This window comes from Mya arenaria, chromosome 9 (assembly GCF_026914265.1).
Source record: "Mya arenaria isolate MELC-2E11 chromosome 9, ASM2691426v1".
Taxonomy (NCBI): domain Eukaryota; kingdom Metazoa; phylum Mollusca; class Bivalvia; order Myida; family Myidae; genus Mya; species Mya arenaria.
Genome location: NC_069130.1, coordinates 37947997 through 37966164, shown reverse-complemented (window position 1 = coordinate 37966164; position 18168 = coordinate 37947997). Strand labels below are relative to the sequence as shown.

The following is an 18168-nucleotide window of genomic DNA, read 5'->3' as shown; positions in this document are numbered from 1 at the left end:
CACCACGGATGTGTCGATAGATCTTTTTCTTTGCTGCACCACCGATAAGTGGTGGAGCTGGCGTTTAGTAACTATGTTGAAGTGCCAACCACTTCAATAGATTATGCGATTACTAATATGCCTACATTCAGGAAGAGCTATCATAGAATATAATCATATGCCGTCTCCAATTAAATTTGACTTCAATAGTGGAGAAGCGATGCAGTTAGAGGTAGGGATGTGAGTCTTACACCCGACACGCCATCTTCATGTACCAAATACAATTGCAAAGCATGTATGACAAAGGTGCTGGCTTTACTCTATAGTATGCATAAATAAAGCAGTAACGATTAAATTGTTTGAGCTTTATAGACTTAAAGATACGGTCGTGCGTCTGATATACGATACATAGTTATTATGTACCGAACAAATTATTTATTTACCCCCAACCCCTCCCCTGCACATGGCAAAGTTTCCGCCTAGACAGGGAAACTAGATCATTGTGCATATATACAGCATTCAAAAATGATTGAACATGTGTGACCTTGAACTTTGAGGTATGGTCGTCGGTCTTGCAGCTTAGTTTAAAATATTCTAAAATATTCGTATTACCCGTAGTTCCAAAACCGCCATTAGCAATATGTTCCCAGTTACTTCCCTTTGTTTGAAAATCGCCTTTGCCTTATTTACAGTTATTTCCCTTATTTTGCAAAATAGTTTCCCCAAGTTACTTCCCTTAGTTTGAAAACCACCATTCGATATTTTCGCAGGGTTATTTCCCTTAGTTACAAAAATGCGATTTGCAACATTTTCCCAGTTACTTCCCTTAATTTGAAAACTTCCATTTGCAATATTTTTAGTTATTTCCCTTAGTTTCAAAACCAATGTTTACAATATTTCCTTCTTACAGAGTTACTTCCCTTATTTTCCAAAAAGCCATTTGCAATATTTTCCCCTGTACCTTCCCTGGGTATGAAAACTGCCATTTGCAATATTTTCACAGGGTAACTTCCCTTAGTTTCAAAACCACCATTTGCATTTTTTCCCCTAGATATTTTCCTATGTACTGAACATGTGACCTGCATGACAAAATTATAGTCCAAAAACCTGACTGACAGACGTTGTCACCAGATATGCGCACCAGATATTAGTAATGTGCGTCACAGCACAGTACAAATCATTTTGAAACATGTTTTAAAGCAGCTCCCCCAAATGAATTAATCCCACTGTAACGATCACATCACTCACTACTCATATCTTTGTTATTCCAAATGTTATTTCAAATGTGAAAAACAATGTTATTTAAATTTTATTCAACAAAATATGTATGCTTTCACAACGCACAAAATCGACATACACAATACAGACATTTTCAAAAACTACATTGACAATTGCTCATCTTGTATTTGCTAGAAGATATATAGACATCACGTGTTAAATGTCCGACACTGCGTCATACAAATATACTATGTACAATGTGTTAAATAAGATATAAAAGGTAAGAAGGTGTAATCGCAAAAAAATTCACCGGTCCAACAATGATTATAAAAATAAAATTATTGAAGATCATTCATAAATTACTTTCATTATCATCTTTTATATGGAAATCAGTTTATATGTGCTTAAAATGAACAAAATAAAAAATTCCTTGGGTTGATACAATGTTTCTGTTATACACACAAAAGTCACACAATGGTGTCTTACTTATATTACAAAATTGCAATTAGTAAGCTTTAAATGAATGTACAAGAAGAAACAAAACATTTATGCATTGATTACAAAACCATCAACAAATGCACAAAAAGCCACAACTGTAGATTACAAAATCACAAATATTTACTAATTTTTATAAACTACAAGTAATGCACAACTAAATGAAAGACTTTCACAAGGTGACAAAAAATGTTATATCAAGCAAAACCTAAAACATTTTCAAAAATTGTTTTATCACGAGTAGTAAAACGATATTGTACGCTAACTTTTATTTGAATGTCAAAAATCATAAAATAATGGTATTTTACCCAATTATCTTGATTTTTTATCAAAGATTTAACTATAAATTAGTGTTGTTTTCAAAGTAAAGGTGATATTTTCACTGGATTTTTAATCTCATTCCTATTCTTCATGAAAATCGGTTAGAAACAACTTTTGGAAACTGATCCTTTTCGAGCATGTTTTCATTTACATTTATGAAATCAATGATTGGTCAAAATAACCATTACAGTTATTTTGATCAATGATAATGGTTTTGGTTTGATTTTCAATCCCTTCTGATCACAGTGTCTGGTTATTCGTCAACTTCAAAACAAGGGTCTTAGATGCAATTAACATATGTATCCTCATAAAACGTGTCCAGTTAAACCTTATATGCAGGGTATTTAGCACATATGTATAAAAGCAACAACATTAAAAGCAAAGTAGACAACATAGTTTGAACATCTTGACCAATGATAGCAATAGCACATGTATATAAAACATTAACCAATCAAAAATAGCCAAATGGCATTTCAAATTTAAAAAAAAATTCAAATGGCAGTTAGGTCATATCAAATGAAATCACAAAAAAAATAATCTGAAATGGTAAGACTCTCTTCTTTAAGGCATTTGCATGATTCTAGGATCAATTTTCCTTAAAATGAATAAACCGTCAGGACAACACATAGGATTTATATATAATCTTGAAACACTGGATACTATGACCAGAGAAAAAGGAAATAGTTATTATTCATACTGATATGGTAATGCCTATCTTCAGAACACAAGTTATTTTTTATAGTCAAGAGCACGGATGTGCGAACGCCAACTCTATCCTGTTGTTAAGCATAACTTTTGTATTCCCAAAACAGACAAGATACGAATGTGTTCATGTGTTTAATAAAGCCAAATTATGGTACCATGTTTAATTATCATTGGGACATAAGCAGATTTTCACATTCTTCTTATTATGGTACAAACTTACTTTCAAAATAATCATTCTGGTTTGGTATACATTTTCCTTAATCTAAGACTTTCTAAAGCCTTCATTATAATGTAATTATAATTTAGGTGATTTCATATTGGCTCTGTTACATGTACAAGGTCAGCTGTATTTATCAATTGTAAAGTATTAGAACAAATATTGTCCTGGTATAGTGTCAAATACAAAATAGTTGATTAATAAAAGTCAATCTAACTCATATATATCTTTCTACATATAAATCATGCACACCTTTCAGTAAGACAATAGTTTGGCTTGAAAACTATAAACTTTATGTAAAACAAGTTTAATAATTATATAATTTCCTACAACCCTCTTCTGAACAGCTAGCTATCCAATATTGCACCGATTAACAATGATTACAACTTTTGATTTCAATATGATGCACCAGTCAGTCGTAACCACGGCCCTCCCAGGTCTGGAGAATAGGGGGGACTTTGACTTTCGGTCCAGCCAAGCCCGGGTAAAATCTCCGCCCTCGGGGATGAACTGCTGGTAAAATCCCGCCAAATGCCCCCCCCACCCCAGGGACCCTAGGTAAGGTTATTCCCCGCTATTTTTGTCGCGAAGACAAAACCACAGCATTCACTCGGCACTGCGGGGCACCTGAAAAGTAAAAACACGGCACATTTCCCCAACCTATCCCCGGTATAACCCCGGAGCTGGGGGGGGGGGGGGCTGTGGCTACAATTGCCTGGTGCATTACGCTGATAAATGTAAATGATTGTTATATAGAGGACCAGCTAATTACTTAGTCAATGTAATGTACAATAGTATAACATATATAACATTTCTATTATAAGTTTCATCAAGTTTTGTATCAAATGGCTACAAATGTCAGATTACTGTTATCACAACTCTTATTTCTCACCAAAAATTAACATTTTAACTTTTTTTCTGTTAAAATATGTCAAGCTACAAAGGGGAAAATTATGTCATTTTAAGCTATATTACCTTATAGTAATTTAATGTAATACGTAATGGTTGTATTACACTCGAAAAGAGGAACGTCAAGTCAGAATAACAATTTTTGTATTAAAAATTATTAAAAATAGTTCTTGTAGGATATTTTTGGAAATTTTCATATTCCTACTTTCAAAGTTCAATTGTGAATCAGAATGTTAATAATACTTCTATCAGTGAAAAAATTTCATTCCTACAACCAATCTTTGCATAAACAAAGTAGCTAAATTCTTTTATGTCATTTGTATCACAAGTTAACCTATCATTGGTTATTACATCAATATTAGTTATAAAAATATTTGTTCATCATCATAAAAACACACATTCAAAATTCATGTAATTTTATCTTTAAAAGATACAATTATGGAATGTTATATAACAGACAAAATATAATTATATACCAAATTTAGAAATGAGCTTAATGGAGCAAATGCCAAAGCTCGTCCGGTTTTGTTTTTCTTCATTCAAATAAGGGGCATTACTTAACAATATTTAAAGCCTGAGTTATAGGCTTTCTTAATTAAACATACACATATTGTTTCTGGTAACAAGTGTTTTATTTTTCAATTAAAAAGGCCAAACATAAAGTTTTTGCACATTTCCATTGATGACACCAAAGCTTTGACAATATCAAGTTTTAAAGAAAAACATAAAATTCATGTATTTTTCTAAAAAAAACAACATCCACTTTCAAGCAACATATCTCATACTTGTGTATAAATTCACTGGATTTCAGTATATCATAAACAACATTTTTATAGTACATTTGTAAAATAATTTGGGAAAAAGAACACACAACAATACATCACTTTTGATATGCACAAAGCTGTAAGTATATGTTCAGAAAACATCAGCTCCAAACTCACATCAAGTAAAGTTTGATACATTTCAAAAAAAATATATTGTAAAAGGAAGTTAATAACTAAAATTAAAATGCCAGAATACAAAGAAGAAGCTCCAACAGGAAAGTTGGAGGAGGCAGTGGTCCAGCTAGGCATAAACAGCAGGGTGGGGCACCCTGCTGCCTTTTACTACACCCTACTGTGCCATTTTGCTTGACAGAGTTAACCTTTTTTCAAAAAAATATATAAAAATAATAAATATTCCTAATTTTGACATCCAGGTAAAGATAACAGCTAAGGTACTCATAACAAACTGTTGGTATTGAAAGTAGTTACAACACATACACAATAAGATTTGATATTGACCTTTGCAAGTGCCAAATTTAGGCTCATTCAATGTACATCAAAAGTGCTGTTTCTGACCAGTAGCTCCCTGCCCCTGTCCTGGCCGGAGCACTGAGAATGCATTGCCATAATTAAAGTTAAAAAGAATAAAGTGTTGTCTGTCTCTTGCAGGCAATAAATGTATGTATTTATATAAAGCAGAAATTAAATATTTAGATGTTTAAAAGGAAAAGTATTATGAATATCAGTCAAGATAAGTTGAAATTTAAATGGATAGCATAGAACAATGAGTATTTATTTGAACGACTATAAAAAACATTACTGCAGTAAAACAGTAAAAATCACCTTAATAACAGTTGAGATTTTAACCTTAAAATCAGATCTATAGTGTAAAAAATGGCAAGGATAAATATGGACAAAATTATAAAAGGAACTAAATATAAACTCATGAAATGGATAGCTCAACAGCTATGGGTGATAAAAAAAAGCTTGCGCAAGAAAAGAAAATACAAAAAATAATATAATCAGGATGTGTTAAATTTAATTAATTGAAAACGACTGGGTAAAATTTTAACATTTTACTGACCGTAGCTTTTCTGTCTGACGATGTAAAATCATAAAATTTGAACAAAAAAGTAAATGTTAGTCCTTTAAATGGGTATAAAAATAGTTTTTGTACAAGTTCAACATCATTTAATTGTATTAAATTTATGCCAAAATTCATCAAAGCCATCACATATAGAAAATCACATTTTAAAGTATCTGATGTACAAATTTGCTTGCCATTTCTTGAGCCATTGATAGCAATGTTAAATGTAGATGCCTGTCAGGACACCCTGTATACCTACCTGGTGACCCTATATACCTACCAGGTGACCCTGTATACTTGCCAGGTGACCCTGTATACTTTCCAGGTGACCCTGTATACTGGTATACTTGCCAGGTGACCCTGTATACTTGCGAGGTGACCTAAATACTTGCCAGGTGACCCTGTATACTTGCCAAGTGACCCTGTATACTTGCCAAGTGACCCCGTGTACCTGCCCCATATAATTTGCCAGGTGACCCTTTATACTTGCCAGATGACTTTGTATACATGCCAGATGACATGTTTACATTTGCTATTATTTAAAAGGTAATTGTTAACCGATAACTGATAACTTATATGTGAAATAAATGACTGCAGATTTATTTTTGTTTTTTGTTTCAACTTAAATTGGACTCAAGGTAAAAAAGTTTGTTATATACTTGACGGTTTAATGTTAACAATTTTAATCCCTTTCTTATAGTATGAAAATAATATGGGGTCATTCTGCATCCCATAATCACATAATTGTACATCAGATACATTAATTGCACAAAATACATCACAGCAGCTTTCTTCTACTTCTAATGTAAGCAATGTATAAAGTAAAATTTTTAAAACAGTGATCCACCATTTGGCCCAGGTATATCAACACCGAATCTGCTCAGCACAAACATAAGAAGAACAGCCAAACCCACCACAACGGCTGTTCCAACAATTGCCTTCACCAATGATTTCCAGTTTGGCTTGTAAAAAGGTGGAGCTATAGTGCTCAGCAAGGCTACACACAGTGTGAGAGAATACAAAATACAAACAGAAGTATTAATGGCAATAATTTGACCAAACTTGGCAAATGGTTGTATGGTTGTCTGTGTGAGGGGGATGGCAGCAATAATTGTTGTAAGGGCAGAGCTGATAATGGAGACTCCAATATGGCTGAACGTGGCTTTTGTTCTCCACTGTCGGGCCAATCTGGCGTCCTGTAAAGTTAAAGTTTAGTTAAATACCATGTCAAAGGACATTTTTGGCAGAGTATATTTCATATATATTGACCTCACTTCAATATGCCGACTATGCATTGTTCCAAGTATCAGAATTTTTAAATCACTAAATTCATAAACAAGCCACACTGTATTGCAAAATGCTAAATAAATAGTCCAATGGGATCAATTGAGTTATATCATGTGATCAAAATGTCAAAAAATGATTTGACATCTCAAAGAGAAACAGAAATGCCAAACCTTCAGAAATCATAACTTTGGCATTTTGTGAAAAAAGAGTATGAGAGATGAAAACAAGTGTTTAAGTGTTATTTTGTATTCAACGATCATTATGTGATATCTTTAGATATAGAGAAACCAGTAATTTCACAGGCGCAGAGACAAGTCACTGACTCAATTTAATTGAGAGGGACCCTTATTTCCAACTTATTGGGCATCCATTGGACCCCTCAATCTACTCTACCCCCCCCCCCTTCCCCTAGAGTCTCAAGCTAAAAATACTAAGGAAAGCCCTTAATATACTCACATCTTTGAATGGGCATGCCTTGCCAGCAAGGATGTAGCCTTCCACCAGATGTACACAGTAGTCCACAGACGAGCCAACCAAGATGGACAACGAGATTGCCTCCACTCCCCCCACCTCCCAGCCAAGAATATAGAATATCCCTACAACCAGGCACACCATCTCTGTAAGAAAAGGTTACATATAACCATTAGTGATTATACATGTATACAAATTATAAAATTTAGCTGCAAGGCACTGTGGTAAAGGGCTATTCCATTTAAACAACCCAAGGCACTTTTAATTTATACCACCCCCATACAGAAGAAAATTTAAACTTTCAAGGTTCAAATTAGCATAAAAGACTACCCATCAAATACTATGAAAATAATTGCTTTCGCATGGCACTGTGGTTATGTGTTATTCCAATTAAACATATAACGCAAGGCACTTTTAGTTTATACCACCCCCCTACAGAAGCAAATTTACCCTTTATGGGTCAAATTAGCATAAAAGACACCCTAACATTTACTATGAAAATAACTGCCTTCCACCCCCACCCCCTTCCCCTTAGCCTAAGGATGATCATGAAAATCATATAAATTTTTTTACCTGTGATAGATATGAAGATTATGAGAAGCAGTATCAAATGCCTTGTGAAGATGACCACAGCCAGCATACAGATGACCATCGAGAGCACCACTCCATATATGGCACTGTCCACCGCCACTATCTCCATGAACACCTAAAAGAAGTGGTCAATAAGTTTATAAAAGTGGCAGTAAAAATGCCTTGTTAAAATAAACCACAGCCAGCATACAGATGACCATCGAAAGCACCAATCCATATATGGCAATGTCAAACCCCACTACCTCCATAAACACCTAAAAGTAGTGGTCAATTATGTTGATACAAGTGGCAGTAAAAATGCCTTGTAATGTTGACTACAGCCAGCATACAGATGACCATCGAAAGCACCACTCCATATATGGCAATGTCAAACCCCACTACCTCCATAAACACCTAAAAGTAGTGGTCAATTATGTTGATACAAGTGGCAGTAAAAATGCCTTGTAATGTTGACTACTGCCAGCATACAGATGACCATCTAGAGCAGCACTCCATATATGGCAATGTCAAACACCACTACCTCCATAAACACCTAAAAGTAGCTGGGTAATGCCTTGAATCAAGATTTCTTGGTGTCGGAAAAGTAGCAACACCAATGGTTAATTTTGATTACTTCACTAAGATTTAAATTCCACCACATTAGTAAATTTCATGTTACTTAAACCATTGAGGTATTTAAACAATGAACAATAATTAAAGACGCACATTATAGGTTAATGCCATTTTTTATTTTAATGCATTACCATGTTTAACACATATGAACAGAAAAACACATCTGATTTGTATACAGATAAAAAATATTTGACTAAATAATTGTTTGTTGTTGTTTTTTTCAATAAATAACTGTGGTCACAAGTTCGCCAGTAAAAAAAATCAAACAAAACTTTTTTCTCTTTTTTCTGTACATAAATCATTACATTAAGTTTGGATTTGATCAATAGGGTCAAATAAGTTTAAGGGTTTTAGCCAGGTTTTCAAAAAGACAGGGTGCTGCAGAAGAGGGACAGGTTGCTTTTAAAGGGAGAAAAGAGCACAATGAAGAATCTGAACATTATGAATTTCACCAAAAATATTAAAATTGTGTTGAATATAAGTAATTTTAGGTGTAACCCACCAATTATGTAAAGTGTGTATGTATTTACACCTTTTAATACAGTTTCTAATAAAAAAATTGAGACTAAAACTTGTTAAGCATTTAATTCTATGAAGGCAAAAGGAAGCCCATGCTGGTCTCCATGAGGGCAGAAGGGTGCTACCAAAAAATGGACAGGGTAGAGCACCCTTCCATAACTCCTTAGCAAAAACCCTATGAATTTTTACATCACCCTACTTTGTGCATCTCTTAGCAATCAGAAAGTGAGTCTTTTGAGGAGAAAAAGTGAAATGGCTCTATGTGACATCAAATAGATAAGTAGAAAGAACATTTCTGCTTTGACTTCCTTAATTTGTAATGTCGTACCTCTGGCCAAAATTCGGAAGTCTGGAAGAGGTTCTTCATGGGGCTGTCTTCTGGAAGCCTGCTGCGGACCTTCTGTAGGAATATCTCCCATTTTTTGTACTCCTTGTGGGCCTCGAAGTAGGACTTGCCTTTAGAGGTGGTCTGTTATTTAGGATAAAACAATGATTAAGTACAGGCTCTTACAACATACATTTTCTTTTCAGAAGAATGAATAGCAATTAATATAGGAAAATTGTTTGTTTCAGTGTAAGATCGCAATATATATTTTAAGACAGAAAGCCTTTTCTCCCACCTCAGATAAGTAGATCCAATAACTTAACCATGCTAGTTATTCTTATCTTGCCCACGGGCGAAGGTAAAATGCCAGTATGGAACTGCTTTTTTATGGTCACCACATTGTAATAACCTCCCTTGTTGAAGACTATCGTCTGTAGCATCATGGAAACCTTGTCTTGTGGCAATATTTAGAACGCTAGTTAATTATTTCTCGCTTCGAATGTAACCATAAAACAGTTTTCACGCACCATTCAAGAAATAATGCTTCACTCTCCTAAGTACTATTCAAAAACCGATTTGACTATTAATATATTAATCGGAATCACTGCTCGCATATCCATGACAACCACAAATTATCACATATCCATACGCAATTATTTTCACTAAGCACAAAAAAGTTCCAGCAAAAAACACATTTTTACTTACTTATTTTTAACTGAGGTGGGAGAAAAAGCATCTACCATGGCCGCTCGTGTAAAATAGGTTCATTCCGACCCTCGCGCAGGGTGTTTTGCGGAAACTCGGTAAACCTTGTTTCCACAAAACACCCTACGCTCGGGTCGGAATGAACCTATCTTACCCTCTCGGCAATGGAAGATACTTATAATCTACATTTGGTGTTTTAAGAGTTAAAAATTACGGTGAATAAGGTAACAAATTTTTGACACTATTTTTTAACCATTTACAAAAAAACAGTATATTATAATATAACAAGGTTTTAATTTCTTGAGACGACTGATTTACGAAAAAATAGTAAAAACTTAATCTAACCATTAACAGTAGTAAACCCATAAACACAAGAAAACTTACTGAAGAAAAAGCAAATGCGATCCACCTGGCGGATGTGACATCATCAGTAAGGCCACCCAATGCATGTGCAGGCTGCTGGTTGCCATATATAGGAATAGCTTCCGGCAAGTTCTTGCATTCAGGCACCATGGCCAGTGCTTTATGAAGAACAATGCTTATCATAGGGGGCAAGGAATCTGAAAAGAAACAAATAAAGCAGTCTACATGAAAACTTTCTGTTTAACGTCTATGTGGCTTGCAAAAGACATTTTGTCTGTCGTCTATGAAGCTTATACACAGGACGTTTGTCTGTCCCCTATGTGGCTTAGACTTACATGTGTCAATGCTCTATGCTTGTAAGCAAGTAAGCAAGTTTTGATGCCATGCTCAGTTCTAAAAACTATGTACTTTACTTTGAAAATTTTTACATTGATCATTGTTTACATACATGTTACACATAAGTTATTACTGCAATGTGTTGAATCACATTAGTTTATTTATTGACATACTTTTGTAGTAAAATCTAAACTGTGCAATGAAAAAAACTGTGCAATGAAAAACCATGCATTTCCATACTTCATAAGTATTTCTAAATTTCATGGAAATGTGCCCACATTACATAGAAGGAACATTTTACATGGCAAAACAAACGCCAACATTAGTCAAACTAGGCTCATAATTAAAAATTTATTAAAGCCAGAATTACATGCCCTGCTATTTATGTGTGCATTGTGTACCAAGTTTCATTTGAATATTTACCACATAAAAAGTTCAAGTTTGTTTTCTTAAAACTAAGTAAAGCTAATAACATTTCTACAAATCTACATACTGGTAGGCAGACACTGAGCACTTCCATTCTTCACCAGCTCCCTGTTGCTTGCAATCTCCTTACAAACAGTACACAGTTCAGCTAGGTGGGTGCGAACTTTGGGGTTAGTAAAATTGAATGCTGATGCAAAAGCTGGATCAAACTGAATTTCACCCTGGAAAAAAGGATATACCGTTATAGATTCAAAATATTATTTAACCACACAACATTCCTTGTTTTCACTGTTTCCAGTAAAATACGATGTAGAAATATTCTACATTTACTTATATCACAATAGCGTGACATAAATAACAATCAAATGTCATTTTGACCTTCTGGTTTAGTGTCAAACATTCAATTGAACAAGCCATGTCACAGAGACAGCGCGCTCGACTATTCGCCGCTTTTCATTGTAATAATTGAAAAGTTTTGACGAAACATGCATGGATCACTGTTAGATTAGATTTCAATGCAATACATGCTGTGCTGAGATATTTACATAAATGTGGTTACATGGAAAATTTAAACCAGAATTTTTAAGTCTAATACTAAAGGGCCATTATTTGCAAAATACAGTTATCTAACTTGGTTATTCAATTATGTTGGGTGGTTGAATACCATTGTATAAAGTCTCAATGCAATACATCAAGTAGTTGCTGAGTTATTAACCTATGTGTGATTGCATGCAAAACCTTAACATAGGTATGACGCCAACGCCGACGCCGACGCTTGGGTGAGTAGTATAGCTCTCCATATTCTTCGAATAGTCGAGCTTAAGATGAATCAGCTCCTCATTGTTGAGAATGAATGTGTCATTTGATAAAGAGTATGTCACAAAAGCTGCTATTTAATACCAAGATTAATGTTATGAAAATCATTATGCCAAAAGCTTGCTTTATAAATCTTCTGTAACTTGTTTCATACTTTTTTTGTTCTAAAAGGCAACTCATATAAGTTTTTATATAACATGATTTAATAATCAAGTAAATGTGATATTATCAAATCTTTAAGCAATTAAAACCTGAACTGCTACTTAACAAAATATACCTGCAGAAAAAAGAAACTCTGCTTAATACAAACTTTGTCTAAAGTAATGTAAAGGCTTTCAATATTTACATAAAGTTTACCTCAACTATTTGAAACATAAATGTAACTGTGTAAAAGAATTGTACTACCTCATATCACTTACATGTAAATCATCTATAACAATTGCAATTGCTAGGACTATTTCATAAGGCAGGCGTATATTTTTGCAAGCAAAGTTTCTTCATTCCGGTTGAATAAATAAAATATCATTCAAATTTTAGTAGACTTCTTGTTCACTTCTGTCCCAAAAAAATACACGCCATAAAGATTGACAATTATTTACCAGGTTTTCTGACATGACATGCCCAACATCAACTTGAGACCAGTGGAAATCTTTCACACCCAGCACCACATACACAGTGGCACCAGATTCAAGCAGGGGTCTCTCCTTAGGGTGGCTGCAGTCTGCATCCTTGCACACGTCGTAGTTCTCAGGGACTGATTTAAGGGTCGGCACCTTCACCGGCACTTCGTTACTTGGGTTGATTGGTATACTAGGAACAATGACTGGTTTTATTGTTCTTGGAACATAAGGTGGTGGTTTTGGAGATGTAAGTGGTAGTGGCAGTATATGTGGATGTGGCGATGTATGAGGTTTTGGCTGTGGTTGTGGTCTTTGTGTTGGTTTAATGTATGGTTTTCGGGTTGTTGTTATTTTTGGCAGCCCTGGGGGGTTTGGTTTGGCTGTGGTTTGCTGGTCAGGTCTCCTCCCCTCAGTTTGTTTTGTCGTGGTCAATTGTTTGATGGAAGGTGTTGGGATCTTTTGACTGGCTTTCTACAATGAAATACAGTTTTATTTATACAATTCAAAAAAGGGACCTTGGTATCCAAAGTTCATTTTTTTATTTTATTTTTGCCATTTGCCATAATGATGAATTTGTATGGCTGATGACCCAATAAAATATTTGTATCATTTGAATGGGTTTTGCTAACAGGTTACTAATAAGTTAAGAAAATGACAAAATATTCATTACAGGTAAAGTAATGGCAGTTTGTAATTATTTTTTTATAATAACTGGAATCATAAGGGAATGAAATGACTGATGTGTTCAATCTCTCTTGGTCAAAAAGCATGATTACAATATTTTCATCATTCGAATATTTACATATTCTCAGTCATAAACCATACACAGCGATTGTCCATTGTGAAATAATTTTATTTATTATCAGCAGCCTTATCCAAAATAACGCTGTTGATTATCGGTAGCTTTATTCAGAAACTGTACATAGGGATAATCAATTACGAAATAATGCTTTTGATTTTCAGCAACCTCAGTTGGAAAGCATCCACAGCCATTATGGATTCTTAAATAATACTGTTGTAAAGTGGCAGTCTCAGTCAGAAACTGTACACAGTGATTATCGCTTACGAAATAATGCTATTGATTATCAGCCGCCTCATTTAAAAGCAGTACACAGTGATAAATGAGTACAAAATAATGCTAGTGATTATCGGTGGCCTCAGTCAGAAACGGTACACAGCAAAAACAGTAATCGATTCCAAAAACATGCTTTGCAGAATCAGTCCAAAACCAATCTTAAAGTATACAATTATCATTTTATGAAATTTATCCCTTAGAGCAGATGTTTGCCGATTCAGATATATTGCAGAAGCATGTTTCATACCTCTCCCAGACTGTAGATGGCTGAGCAATCATTACAAGTCACCGTATCAATAGCACTGTATCGTGACTTCAGGTTTAGCAGCTGTTGTATGTTTGTGTCTTCTCGGAAAAACTGTGGTGGTTTTGTGGATGTCTTTAGCTGGGTCAACAAACCCACAGACACAAACAGTAGTATGGTCGTTATACCTGGAAATATAATAAATATTGACATTTGTAGGATTTTAGCTTAAGAGTTATGGAAGAGTGGTTCAAAATTGTACTTTTTTAAAGCACCCTTCTGCCCTCATGGAGACCAACATGTGCACCCTTCTGCCCTCATGGAGACCAACATGTGCACCCTTCTGCCCACATGGAGACCAACATGTGCACCCTTCTGCCCTCATGGAGACCAACATGTGCACCCTTCTGTCCTCATGGAGACCAACATGTGCACCCTTTTGCCCTCATGGAGACCAACATGTGCACCCTTCTGCCCTCATGGAGACCAACATGTGCACCCTTCTGCCCACATGGAGACCAACATGTGCACCCTTTTGCCCTCATGGAGACCAACATGTGCACCCTTCTGCCCTCATGGAGACCAACATGTGCACCCTTCTGCCCTCATGGAGACCAACATGTGCACCCTTCTGCCCTCATGGAGACCAACATGCGCACCCTTTTGCCCTCATGGAGACAAACATGCGCACCCTTCTGCCATCATGGAGACCAACATGTGCACCCTTCTGCCCTCATGGAGACCAACATGTGCACCCGTCTGCCCTCATGGAGACCAACATGTGCATCCGTCTGCCCTCATGGAGACCAACATGTGCACCCGTCTGCCCTCATGGAGACCAACATGTGCACCCTTTTGCCCTCATGGAGACCAACATGTGCACCCTTCTGCCCTCATGGAGACCAACATGTGCACCCTTCTCCCCTCATGGAGACCAACATGTGCACCCTTCTGCCCTCATGGAGACCAACATGTGCACCCTTCTGCCCTCATGGAGACCAACATGTGCACCCTTCTGCCCTCATGGAGACCAACATGTGCACCCTTTTGCCCTCATGGAGACCAACATGTGCACCCTTCTGCCCTCATGGAGACCAACATGTGCACCCTTCTGCCCTCATGGAGACCAACATGTGCACCCTTCTGCCCTCATGGAGACCAACATGTGCACCCTTTTGCCCTCATGGAGACCAACATGCGCACCCTTCTGCCCTCATGGAGACCAACATGTGCACCCTTCTGCCCTCATGGAGACCAACATGTGCACCCTTCTGCCCTCATGGAGACCAACATGTGCACCCTTCTGCCCTCATGGAGACCAACATGTGCACCCTTCTGCCCTCATGGAGACCAACATGTGCACCCTTCTGCCCTCATGGAGATCAACATGTGCACCCTTCTGCCCTCATGGAGACCAACATGTGCACCCTTCTGCCCTCATGGAGACCAACATGTGCACCCTTCTGCCCTCATGGAGACCAACATGTGCACCCTTCTCCCCTCATAGAATTCAATACTTAAGACTGTCAAATATTCCTGTTGTTTTGATTAAGACTAGTATAATATGATTATAAATATTGACAAAATTAACATATTTGGCAGTTGACACCAAATATTACCTCAATTTAAACACAATTCCTGGTCAAAATCAAAATGTTTCAGTCTTTAATAGTCTGAATCAATGCGCCATTTTACCACCCTGTGCCTCTTCTGCAGCACCCTGTCCTTTGTATAACCTGGCTACAACCCTAGCTTATATCACCATCAATCTGCTCCAATATATTAAAGACAATATTCACTGGCAATGCCTTTCCCTGTTTGTTACATGTAAACAATGCAGGGCTTTTCCTGCCCATTTTGGGAAAAAGACCCTAGACATTTTGGAAAATATTGCATCGTGAAAATGTTGAAATTAGTAAATTTTACAGTTAAAAGACAAAGCTGGCTAGTCTCCTGTGAATTAGGAAATGATTTAATATTAGTCTATTTCCCTCTAAAAGACCCAAAATGGCTGAAATATCAATCCTTGGGTGTAAATATCATGATATAATCAATAAATCATGACAGATAATATTTCATACTGATCTCTGAATGTGATGAAAATCAATGATTTCCGAGTTCAATTATCAAAAACTTTACATCACATAATTTATTAGGATGTTGAAAATGAACCAGTTCAGGTAAAAAGACTTTCTAAAAAATATATTTTTGATTGGGATTTTTTCTGAAGATTGGGAAAAAAATCCTATATTTTGTTTTGGGAATGGGTCCGACTATGGACCCGTGGGTACTATAGAATAAGCCCTGCAATGTATCAACAGTCATTGAAAATGTGCCCCAGCCCTGCTTGTGTCTGCTTTGTTAGTGAGACCTAATGAATATTTCAAAACAGTGAAAAACCTCAAGTTCATAGTTTAACTGATTGAAACAGTTAAATATCAATTTTATTTCATTAAAAAATATCTAAAAACTTAAAAAGCATTTGAAAATATTTTGGATATAAAAATGTATGAATAAAATCAGACAATTTAAAAGGTATCAAAGGAGAAATGGTCTTGTGTAGGGGTGGAAACCGGAGTACCCGGAGAAAACCCACTTGTCTGGCTTGGTGACCACTAACCAAACTCACATGCGTCCAGGCCGGGAACCCGGGTCGCCTTGGTGAGAAGCGAGTGCGCTAGCCACTGCACTAATCGGACAACCTTCACATAAGTATTATTTGAAAAATAAATCTATCACAGGATGGCTATCTCTGCATGCAGAAAAATACATGTATTTCCAGTTAGACTTTGTTTACAGCTTCAATAAAAAAGATTGAGAGATTGGTTAGAAAATGACTATTCAAGCAAACCTTTAACCAGAATTTTATGAACAATGGCCATAACATGCATATACGCAAGGTACAGTTGCCTATCTTGATTCTTAACTTGGTTTGATGGCTAGAAAGTGGCACCCAAAACTTTAACCAGAATTACTATTAAAGACAATCAATGGAAATAATTTGCACTATATTAAACCTAGAAAATATGCAATAAGACAACTTATTATAATCCTCAGCTAGAATATTGATCTGATCATATCATATTATGGTACAACTATCACTGGACATTTTGTCTACCTTTCTCACAGTGAAGCAGTAAAAAAGAAAAGCACTGAATATTAACGACTTAAATAGAAAGTTACTTTGTTTTCCCCTGTCAATCTTGCTACTTTTATCCTATAATTGTTTGGTCATTTATGCTTATATAATTAAACATGTAGGTCAGGCAACCAAGTCTCCATTTGCATCTCATATCTTGACAACTGATGCCCTTTGAGCCATTTCGTTTGACACCAACACCTGCTATGAATGTTGAGGAGTGCATTTTCTTTCATATTTATTACGATTATATTACACTTTACCTTGAATGAGTTCATGCATACTCACTTATATTACTTAACACTGAGCAGGTTTTCACTTTGCTCACAAAAACAGGTAAAAACAGTTTTAAGTCTGAATATTACCTTTTTGTCTCAAGTTACATGTACATGTCAAAAAAATTGGACTACTCTGAATGTTTTTTCCTTAATGTTTTTTTCCTCAATCATTATTTTGTGAAAATCTTATTTTGTTTCCTTAAAAAGAAAATTTTCATTGCAGCATTAATAATTTTTTTTTGAGTGTTCTGATATTTGAGATAAAAAAAATACTTTATTAAGGATGCACAAAGACCAGCATGGGTACCCTTCTGCCTTCATATAATTAAATGCTCAAGACATTCAAACATTGCTTTTTTATTGTCCAAAACTTATAACTAGATTATAAATACATACACTTCACATGTGGCAGTCAAAACCTAATATTACTTCAATTTAACACAATTTCTAGCTTTTTATGCCAAATTAATAATGTTCAAGTTCTTCACAGCCCTCTTTAATGTGCTCTTTTTACCTTTAGCACCCCGTCCCTTTTCCTGCTGCACCCTGACCATTTTAAATCCTGGCTAAAATCCTACAAGACATCACTGATTGGTACAGACCATAGAACATCTTTCTGTTTAATGTATAACAAGCTTACAACTGCATAAATCCCAAAAAGTCTCA

The 18168-nt window shown here is 35.7% G+C and overlaps 1 protein-coding gene across 1 annotated transcript in view; it reads right to left on the bottom strand.

The window, feature by feature from the left end:
• Positions 1-1275: 1275 nt before the first annotated feature.
• LOC128202801 (protein dispatched homolog 3-like) overlaps positions 1276-18168 on the bottom strand; it is a 32296-nt gene continuing 15403 nt past the window's right edge. Inside the window, exons 12-19 of the mRNA XM_052903941.1 lie at positions 14089-14273; positions 12746-13237; positions 11398-11551; positions 10590-10765; positions 9504-9644; positions 8027-8159; positions 7439-7599; positions 1276-6891 (exon numbers count right to left, since the gene is read on the bottom strand). Of these exons, the coding sequence (XP_052759901.1) occupies positions 6526-6891; positions 7439-7599; positions 8027-8159; positions 9504-9644; positions 10590-10765; positions 11398-11551; positions 12746-13237; positions 14089-14273 (1808 nt within the window). The 3' untranslated portion in view covers positions 1276-6525. The remainder of the gene's footprint in view (positions 6892-7438; positions 7600-8026; positions 8160-9503; positions 9645-10589; positions 10766-11397; positions 11552-12745; positions 13238-14088; positions 14274-18168) is intronic.